This window comes from Arachis ipaensis, chromosome B3 (genome assembly GCF_059453495.1).
Source record: "Arachis ipaensis isolate K30076 ecotype BB chromosome B3, ASM5945349v1, whole genome shotgun sequence".
NCBI lineage: Eukaryota > Viridiplantae > Streptophyta > Magnoliopsida > Fabales > Fabaceae > Arachis > Arachis ipaensis.
Window position 1 is genome coordinate 37,650,164 of NC_142438.1, and position 11,234 is coordinate 37,661,397.

The window sequence follows — 11,234 nt, forward strand, 5'->3', positions numbered from 1 at the left end:
CATATTCCTTCCAAAGTTACACTTGAAGGTCCTAAAGGAAAGAGTTACCGTTGTAGTTTAGGCTATTAGTAATGTCCTAGAGTCCTCTAAGTATCTTACTTTTCTTCTTCCAAATATCATCAAAGACATTAGAGTTCTAATCTTTTAGAGAAATTTAAAATTAACTAGTCACTCTGTCCAAGAATTTTCTACATGCCAAAATTGATGAACCAAATTCTTGAAGTCAAGATGAGAAATCCGAGCCGCTAGAAATTTAAACGGCTGTCTGTCTCTATTAGAAGAAGGATTCTTAGCTAGGTTGAAACATATAGGAGAATGATCCGATTTGAGAAGGGGGAGATGCTTCAGATAAGCCTTAAGAAAAGTAAGCTATGTGAATTAAGATTACTCAAGCCTCTATCAAGTCTAGCCACTAGATTACCTCTTTTTCCAGTGAACGGCGAGCCAATGAAGCCTAAATCAATAAGGCTACAATCTAATACACAGCTTTGAAACTCAGTACGAATCACCCTACCTTTCATGATCATGTAAAATAGCATTAAAGTCTCCCAAGAGACACCATAGAAAGTTAGTATTATCAGCTAAAGAGCAAATGTTGTTCCATAACAAATACCTAGAGATACGTTGAGGGCTTCCATAACAAGCTGACAGAAGCCAAGGGTTTGAGTTGTGCCCAGAGACTTTGAGATGGACAAATTGATTATTATGTACCAAAACAGCAACATTCCAAATTCTTAAATATCATAAACATCAAATACCCCCAGAATGACCATTTTCCCCCACAATAAAAGACCTATCAAAATTCATTTCATCTCTAATGTTTTTCTGTTTCATACCACTCACATGAGTTTCAAGCAAGATGAAGAAATTCAAACAATACTCTTTACGCATATCTCTAATAAGAGAAGAGAACGACTTACTTTCAATACTACGACAATTCCAATATATAATATTCATCAAAACCAAATGAAAAAATGGTCACTAAAGACCAAAAATCACCGTTGGGGTTGAGCTCCAAGAACCGATGCGATACTACTATGAGAAATCTTTCCATTCTTGTTCTAATTTTTGTTAGTCTTCTCCAAGGGTAACACGAGTGGCTTGTGCATGCTTGAACTCGTACCACTCCCTTGATTCGACAGTCTTGTGGAGGAAGAGAGATTGTAAGTTTAGGTTAAAAAGCTATTTCTCACCACATGGGTTTCAAGAATAGATTGTGATTTTTTTGAGGCTTCGAACGCTTTTCTATACTCATTTTGAAGACGTCTCATATCTATTAACATCCTTCTTCACGGTTTTCGTTTCAAGATTCTTTTCTTTAGGAGGAATAAAAGAGGAATCACCGATCTATACTTCAACTTTAAATGGAAATTGCTCAATCATTTTGGATTTAAGTTTGTTACTCTTTTCGTTGGGTTTAGGCCCACCTGCCAAAAGTTTTGGTTTTTTAATACCCTGAAATTTTTTTCAACACCTTGTTTGAGAACTTTTTTGTATATAGGTTGGGGTATTTTAATATTATTTTGGACCTTAACTACTTGAAGCCCATCTTGGTTATTAGTGGCTTGATTAGTTTCCTCATGCATAGCATGCACGTCCCCATGTTGCGAGATTTTCTCATATAAAATATTGTAGTGTGAACCTCTCCCTTCTTCAAGAATATCAACATTCTCTTCAATAATAGATTTTTCGCCCTTATTATTATCGTAGAAGATCACACCTTTTCCATGAGGATTAGTTATCCTTTTTTTTTATCTGTCTTCTCACTATCATCCAAGGCCAAAAATTTGGTGGTCTTTGATTAGCATTTATATCTTATTGAGTCTTGAATTATGCAGTCTTACTGATTTGGTCACTAGCATTTTCATGATTCTGATTATTTTCCGAATTAGCATCCTGATCGTTTTCCAGATTAGCATGCTCCCTAGCGTTTACTCCCTCTTAGCTGTCCGCCTGATCCACCACAGTCTCACTACATTGGTTTATTTGGTGCCCGTATTTGCCGCAAGTGAAAAAGATCTGATAGAGCCCTTCATATCCAATGTTCAACTCACTACCAAGAACCGAAATTTGTGGCACAAATTTTTATCTCAGGTCGATTTCAACACATATACGAACAAATCTTCCTCTAGAATGGATAGAAGTGGTGTAATCAATTTTAAGCATATGACCAATAGTCGAACCCACATGCCACAAGAAGTGAGGATTGTAGAGCTCGATCAGGAGTTTAGGAATGTGAATCCATGCAGCAATTTTCTTGACTTCATTCAGAAAATTCAAAAAAAATGGCTTTTATCTTTGCACGATGAAGTAGTGTTCAGCAATCATCCAATATCTTTTTATAAGTACGTACGAATAATCTTCTTCATCTGAAAAATAAACAAAAAAATAGTCACAATCCATATTAATTATATTGATACTGTTCTATGAAAGCCAAGTCCATGCATTAGCCTAGAACTTTAACAATCAATGCATTGAACCAAGACTTGTATCATTCATTAAACTCTTCTTTTGACACCGAAATGGTAGGACAAGGATCAAAGGATTTTTCACCAAAATCTTCCTTTTTCGTATCCATATACCAACGATCCCGAGGATTTGGAGCATTTTTTTGATATCGTCCATATTCATCTTATCTCCTTCCGAATTGAGGCCAGGTGCCGTCAACAGGAAGTCCTTAAAAGAGATCTTTGCCAAGTTCTCAACATGTTAGTCTTGCACTACGATGTCCATACTTGTTGGGTTGATTGAGGTCGACATCCTCCCCCATCTTGACTTTTGTTGTGCTTCATTTTTTCAAATCTTCTTTTTGGGTGGAACTCTAGCAGAGCTTTCTTTCATCTTTTCAAAATTAATATCTGAAAAAAAAAAAAACCCTAATAACTTGTCATCGTATTATATGAAAAAGTTAATTTCAATTAATAAACCACAATGTGACTTATATTTCATGTCAGCCGGACCAAAAAAAGTCACACTCCAAGTGTTTCCTTCTCCTGCTTCCAACACATTTCAGCAGATGGGAAGAAAATACCCTTTCTCCCAATAGCATAACCCATAGATTAGATTTTAGCATTGGGCGTATGGCATGAGTTTCTGCTCTTTTTCAGAGTTCAGACCAACTAAAAAATTTCATTATTCATTTCCTAATTTGTTATCAAACAAACATTGGCGGTGAGTGGTTTTTTGAGGGTTTTCGTTGTCGTTTTGCACATCTGAAATCAGGTTTCAACAATGGCGGAAACAAGCTCAGCAAAGGTACAGAAATTCTTCGAGGACCTGGAATCCCACAAGGCTATCCTCACCACCTGCACCAACCTCTTCGCCGCCCTCTCACACCGCTTCACCTCCCTCGACACCTCCCTCCACCAAAAATCCCAATCCCTCGATTCCAAGCTCCAATCTCTCCAATCCCGCTCCCACCAAACCCTCGAAGAACTCCGCCACCGCGACTCCTCCATCCCCGAGCGCGAGTCCGCCGCCGCTGCCCTAATCCGTGACCAGACCGACGCCGCCCTCTCCGACCTCCGCAAGCCCCTCCCCGCCAACCCCGACCTCTCCACCACCCTCAAATGCCTCTCTCGCAAGATGGACTCCTCCGCCCTCCTCCGCTTCATCGTCTCCAAGCGCAAGGAATCCGCATCCCTCAGGGCGGAGATATCCGCCTCCATATCCGAGGCCGTGGACCCCCCAAGGCTGGTCCTCGACGCCGTCGAAGAATTCCTGAATTGCAAGCTGGCTAAGTCTGGCGTCACCGATAAGAGATGGGCCTGCGGGATCCTGATTCAGGCTCTCTTTCCGGAATCTGGTGCCGGAGCAAAGCGTCCGGAGTTTTCTCGGCGGATTGTGGAGAGGGCGGTGGGGCTGGTGGAGCTGTGGAAGAGGCAGATGGACGAGGAATCGGAGAATGGAACTGTTGGTGCTGCGGAGGTGGTGATGTTTCTGCAGATGGTGGTGTGTTTTGGACTGAGGTCTATGTTCGATGATGACTATTTGAGGAAGTTCGTTATGGAGTTTGCGTCCAGAAGGGACATGGCTAAGCTTGCTGCCATGTTGGAATTCGGTGACAAGATGATAGGTTCGTGTGCTGTTCTTTCTCTAATTGTGTCTTAGCATTTTGTTTGAGGATTGTTTATTTATTTGTACTTGCTAATGATACATTGTTGCTGCAGTTAGAGTGTGACTGATTTATTTATTTGGTAAGTGTATATACTTCTCATATAATGTTGGATTTGCATGTTATATAGTGGGTTGATGGAATGGAACTTGTAACATGATGACATTGATCATAATTAGATGTGACTATACAGGTCTTTATTATTATTATTATTTACTAACACGATATTTGTTATACTTTTAACCCTATAAGTAATGGAGATAGCAGAGTTTGATTAGATTTGTGAATTTTGATTAGTATATTGAAAACATTTCACAAAAGGATGCATGTTTTGGAGGACTGATGAAAGAAAGAATTATATGCAGATATAATAGATGAACTAGTAAAAAATGGCAAAGAGGTAGAAGCTGTTTATTTTGCTTCAGAATCTGGTTTGACTGAAAGGTTTCCTCCAGTCGACCTGCTCAAGTCCTGTCTTCGGAACTACAAGAAGAATGCTGCTATAACGTCGAAGAAGGGAAATAACAATCAGGCTGCTACGGTCTGGATCTTACCTATTGAATTCTGTTCTATAGGTTGTTTTAAAGTTCTCCTCTGATTATGCCTTCAGCAACTTTCTTAAGCCTGTCTCACTTTTCAGGATGATTCAACCACTTTGGAGTTGAATACAATTAAGGCCATAATCAAATGTGTAGAAGATCACAAGCTGGAATCAGAATTCAACCTCGATAATTTGAGGAAGCGGGTTACACAGTTGGAGAAAACAAAGGCTGAAAGGAAGAAGAGCGCAACAGCTGGTAAACCTAAGAAGCGCAGCATCCGTGCTGGAGGAGCGGGTTCTTCCCGTCCATCCAAATCAGCCAAATTCCATCCGCATCCATCCTCGTCTTCCAGTCGCAGGAACCTGGCACCTTCTCTGCAGCCTAGTCCCAATGCCAGATTTTCAAGCGCATTCAACTATCCCAGTCAGACTGTATATGATGCCTCAGCTACTGCTAATCCTTATGCTGCAACCTATGGAGCTGCCCACACTCAAAGCCCCGCTGGGATGACCCAACAGCATTACTCACTCCCCGTTGACAATTTGGGTCCACCCGGCTACCGATCCAGCACTGCTTATGTAGCACAGTCTAGCTACGGCATGTATGATTATGGAAATGCCACTCTATCCACTTATCAACCTCCATACACAGTGGATCAATCTAGCTACAGGGGATGAGTTTTCTTTGCTTCCTCCTGCTCTTGAATCTTGTCGTCAGTTCCTTAGAAAATGGAGAAAAAAGCAGCTGCCTTTTTTTTTGCCTCTTAATTTTTCCGTTTCCTTTTGGGAATTTAGGTTGTAATTGGTAATCACAGAGCAATTAAGTCAAGGTAGGTTCCTCACCATTCCTGTATCTTTTCTACTATTTTTATACTATCTACTGGTCCTTGCCGTTTTGAATGCATGGCGGAAGTAGCTTCTGAAAACATGAGTAAAAAGATTACTTGTGCTTTTAATCTTTAATCACAATGGCATGCCTTTTTATCTGTGATCTTTACAGCATATAGTAGTGCTAGTGCATTTATTCTTTTGGGTACAACTTACAAGGGTTGAAGGATACAGCAAAGCTCACCCTTTGAAAAAGAACAAAAACCGAGTGCCATAATTCTGTCAATAGAATTCCCATAGAATCAACACGGAACCCGCTGGTGAACCGGTAAGAGCTAGCTTTGGGGTTTTGATAAGAATGAAAAGAGTTTAACAGGTTTTGTTGGTATGTCAACTAATATGTCTGTTGAGCTTTTAGCCTAGCTCTAAGTACTGCATGCTCATGGCTTGGGATCCTAACATTTATAATATCTTACCGCACTTCTGAGTTGTAACTAAAAAGATATGGATGTGCTCTCTGAAAAGGGTCTTCCTAGTTTCTACCTCATCAATGTTGCAATATTGTTTATTCAATCGGAAGTGGTTTGTTAAGGATTGGATAACTAGGTTGGAACATAGTGCATACCTTGCGGGAAGGGAATTCTTCTGTTTACTATCCTGTCTATGATGGCTGCTACTCACTCTTTTGGTGAGTGTGGGGTTTTCCTCCTTTTTGGAATGGAGTTCTTGTCTGTAGTTTTACTTTTTTAGATGTATCCAAAAGAAGATTACGTGAGAAGTTAGCGGTATACTAATAAAAATATTAGGTGAATTGATTTCAATGACCTGAGTTTGAATTGTAGAGAAGTACTAATATTATAAAAACATCACATAACTCTCATACTGTTTGATTCAAACAGAATTGCGAGTTTCATGTGAGAGTCAGATGTACTATAGTCCTTGTTAGATGGTGCATGATTGAGGAAAAGAATTTTGTTATTGTATCATCTTGCGCATTATATGTGGAGTGTCATATATAGAGTGCTCTGCTACTGCACATATGTGTGGCTGCAATTAACCACTAACTAATAAATTCACTAATTAATCTTAATATACAATTGAGCTAAGTGTGAGCTTAACATTCCCCTTCAAATTGGAGCATACAAATTGTAAGTTTCTAACTTGGCCATAAGAAAACAAAACTAGGGTGCAGGGAGGGTCTTGGTGAGAATATCTGTCGTCTGGTACTTACCAGGAACATGCACCAATTTCACAATTCCTGCTTCCACCTTTTCTTTGATGAAGTGGCAGTCGATTTCGACATGCTTCGATCTCTCGTGCAAGGCTGGGATTTTAGCCATGTGAATGGCGGAGATATTGTCACAAAACAGCATAGCTAAAACGGCTTAAATGTTCATGAATTTGAGGAGGGCAATGACTCAGACAATTTCGCACGCAACATTCGCAAGAGTTTAATATTCTGGTTCAGTGGAGCTTCTAGAGACTACATCTTGCTTCTTACTTTTTCAAGAAATCAGTGAATCGCCAAAGAAAGTGCAGTACCCTATAGTGGAGCGTTGTGTGTTTAAACAACTGCCCCAATCTACATCTGTATAGACCGAAATGTTGAATTTAGAGTTAGAGGAGAAGAGAAGTCCTTGACCTGGTGCCCCTTCTAAGTAGCGGAGGACATGGTAGGTTGCATTGAGATAAGGAATGCATGGGTCATACATGAATTGTGCAAGCTTAATTACAGCGAAGGTGATGTTTGGCCTCGAAATCCTCAAATACATCAAGCGACCGAGCAGTCTTCGATAACTAGAAACATCAGACACAGGATCACCTTCGGCTGCACGAAGCTTCAGGTTTGCTTCCATTGGTATGGGAGCTAGTTTGCACTCCAAGAAACTGGTTTGCTTCCATTGGTATGTGAGTGAGAGAGAGAGAGAGAGATGTGTATTCTTGCTGGGTGAGTGAAATTCCTTTCTTTGAACGTGCCAACTCTAAACCCAGGAAAAATTTTGGATCATCTAAGGTCTTTCGATTGAAGATTGACTGAAGTTGTTGCTTGTCTTTGGTTACTAATTGATGAGCGAAAATTAAAGCTTACAGATATCGGCAAGTGCATTGGATCGTTTAAGTAATACCACAGTGAGTGGATATCGTTCCCACGAAAATTAAAGGATTGAGCAAGAAAATATCAGATTAAATGCCTAATTAGATTAATAAAACTTGATTTTGAAGGCGGCAAGATTGTATCTTGCTGGGAGATTGAGAACCTTGAGTGCTTGAATGCTTACAGACAGAGAGCTGGAATGTTGATTTTCAGAGAAGACAATGATGGTGAGAGTCAAGGGCTTTGGAGATGATGCGTGAGCATCTTATACCATTTTTCTAGTTATTTTTATATTGTTTTTAGTTAGATTTTAATTACTTTTACTTGATTTTAGTGCAAAAATCACCTTTGGATACTACTTTGAGTTTTTCTTGTGTTTTTATTGTTTTAGGTGAAATTCAGAGCAGTTTCAAGAATCTTGGAGCAAGAGAGGAAAATGCTAGCAGCACCCTCCTCGGGTGCTGAACGCCCACCTGGCGTTCAACGCCAGCAGGGGGCACAAACCAAGACGCAAGCTTCCCTCCTTGGGCGTTCAACACCTAAACTGGCGCTGAACGCCCGCATGCAGCCCGAATCACAATATTGAGCCTCCAAGTAGACTTAGCACTTATTAGTTTTATCTTATTTTATCTTTGTAATCTTTATTTTAAAATAATATCTTTTAGGTTTAGCATTTATGATTAGGTTAGTATTTTAAAGGAAAAGATCAATTAGGTTTAGGATCTTCTTCCTTTCACACTTTTCAAAACCCTGTTTTTCCTGTAATATATGAGCAACTAAACCTCCTGATTAAGGTTAGGAGCTCTGTTTATTTCTATGGATTAAGATTATTACTCTTCTATTTTAATATATGTCTGATTCAATTCTAAGGTGTGTTTTCGTTCTTAATCTAATGAAACTGGGTGGAACGGGAGTATGACCCTTTTTCTACATGGGTTCTTGTGATCCTCGGGAGAGTTCGCTTGAACCACAGTTTGAGAACACACTAGACAGCTAATCCATAACCTGTTGGGGACAAGCAACATCTGTTCAGCCGGGATCTGGAGTGATTATGACCTTTGTGGTATAAACTAGCTTTTTGAACTTCACCCTCCAATCTGAATTGAATGACCACGGGAGTGGCGTTTGATGAGGATCGGAGAAGATTAAATCACTAAGGAGTTAGGATTTAATCACTTACAGTTTGCTATAGAATGAATCATTCATAATTAAAATAGTTAGTAAGAAGTTTTAATCCGGAAAGATAAACATCTCCGAGACCTTAACTGTTTTCTCATCATTATTTTACACCAAACCTTTTATTGCTTTTCTTGTTTATCTGTTTATGCGTTCTCAACAACAACCCCTTTTATTGTTTGCTTGACTAAGTTCAACAGGATAACTATTGCTTGATCAGTCCGACAATCCTCGTGGGATCGACCCTCACTCACCTAAGGTATTACTTGGATGACCCGGTGCACTTGCCGGTTAAGTTGTGCGAGTTCTAATTTCGCGCAGTAGGAGATGCTTATGCTTTTAGAGAAATCAAACTTTGTTTAGTTATCTTGAAGTTGCAAAGATCTTTCACAACAAATCTTTAGTAACTGATTTTCAATTCCTTGGCTCCTCAGTTTTTTGAGCATTAATTAGTCATCAATTAATTAATCAAGAGATTAAGCACAAAAACTTATTTTAGATTCAAATAAGGTTTTAAGTAGTCTTTAAGTCGAATTATATGTCACGTATTCAAGCTAGTCCTGTCTAGTTAAATCTTAGAAGAAAACATAATTTTTAAAAGTTGTTCTAATCCGAATTATACGTCACTTATTCAAAATTAGAGTGATTGAAAATTATGCATGTCTCGCATACTAATTGAACCACTATTCCTAGCTAAATTCAAAGATTCATGTGAAAAAGTTTTCAAGTTTTAATTCAAATATCAAATTTTTCAATTATAATAAAAGAATTCAAAAAAGATTAGCATACCTCTCAATACTACTAATCCGAATGAAGAACGAATAACTCAATCATAAAATAGATCAAGGCAAAACTTCAAAATAAAATAAACGTAGATTAATAACCCATAGAAAACATAAATAGAGCTCCTAACCCTTTGACAAAGGATTAGTTACCCATAAAAAAGTGAAAGAAAAACAAGAAGAGATTACGGAGGAGCTGGATAGGATTTGGATCCGAAGATCCTCCTTCTGGATATCCCCTCTTGTGAACAAGGTTCACTTATTTTTATCCTAAATTCTAGAATTCAAATTCAAACTAAACTAATCTTATCTTTCAGAGAGGAAGATAAGAACTATCCTAATCTTATCTTTCAAAAAAAAAAGATAAGATAACTAACTACTTACCTCAAATTCAAATCAAAACAATAATTCAAATCTAATTTAGAAACAAATCCTAACAACCAAATCTTTTATGTTTCTAGAAATAATTAATAACTAATCTTCTAGAGTCTTCAATTGATTAAGGCTTCCAATAATATGGATAATTAATCTTGGGCTTTAATTGTCACTTCTTAAGAGTTGTAATTATGTTTAATTTGGTCTTGTATTAGAAAAAATTGGGAAACAAGCCAAAAATTCACCTACTAGGATATCAATCCGTTGGGCGTGGAGTAGGAGCCGTTGGGAGTGCTAAAGGAGTATAGAAGCTGCCGAGCGTGGATCAAGGCCGCTGGACGTGGAAGTCTTCCACTAGGCGCAAGGGCAATCCGCCGGGCGTGCTGCTTTGTGCACTGGCGTGCTTCATTTCCTTTTTTTCGGGTACGCTTTTTGCTTCTTTAAGTCATGCTTTTTTGTTTTTGAGTTTTTCTTTGATTCTTGCTAGTTTTTAAGCCAAAAATTTTTAAAAATATAAAAACACTATCCCAACTCTAAATATTTGATTATTTATTAAATTATATTAGAAAACATAAGAAATTTAATTAAAACCTAAGAAAATGAATAAGAAAAAGGCCTTAAAAATTGCTTCAAAAGACGTGTCATCACTAACTCATGTTGAGGGTCAACAATGATAATATCATCAACGTAGACAATGAGGAGTGTGGTAGCATCACCTTCTCCCAAGAAGAAAATTGAGTAGTCCTGTTTGCATTACTTGAATCCATGTTGAGTGAGAGTTGTGCAAAATTTTGTAAACAACTGACGCGAAGTTTGGCGAAGCCCATAGAGAGATTTAGTGAGATTGCAAACCAACCCCTACTGTCTCTGAGGGTGCCCGAGAGGAAGATCCATGTAAACCTCTTCATTTAACTCGCCATTGAGGAAGGCGTTGCTAATGTCAAGTTGAGGCAAAGGCCATTGTTTTACAACAGCTATGGTGAGTAGAATGCGAATAGTGGTGATTTTAGAAACAGGACTAAAGGTGTTGTTGAAGTCAACCCCTGATTGTTGAGTAAAATCCTTGGCCACAAGGCGAGCTTTGTAGCATTTAAGTGTGCCATCAACCCTTAGTTTCGCTTTATTAACCCATTTATATCCAATGGTATGTTTATCTTTGGGTAGAGGTACTAGCTCCGATATTTTATTTGTCTCAAGTGCCTCTAGTTCCTCATTCACGACCTTGCATCATTCCTCATGTTTGATAGCTTGATGATAGAACTGTGGTTCTGAGACAGCAGTTGCTTGAGTGATGCTGTGATAATAATTGAGGTTAAGTTTGTG

General features: G+C 38.7%; 1 protein-coding gene across 1 annotated transcript; it reads left to right on the forward strand.

Annotated features, from left to right (window-relative positions):
- Window positions 1-2,583: 2,583 nt before the first annotated feature.
- LOC107630299 (FRIGIDA-like protein 4a) lies at window positions 2,584-5,641 on the forward strand. Its single transcript, XM_088510049.1, has 4 exons — window positions 2,584-2,752; window positions 3,223-4,075; window positions 4,480-4,655; window positions 4,755-5,641. The coding sequence occupies exons 1-4, from the start codon at window positions 2,726-2,728 to the stop codon at window positions 5,331-5,333; spliced, it is 1,635 nt and encodes a 544-aa protein (XP_088366175.1). The 5' UTR covers window positions 2,584-2,725; the 3' UTR covers window positions 5,334-5,641.
- Window positions 5,642-11,234: the final 5,593 nt, after the last annotated feature.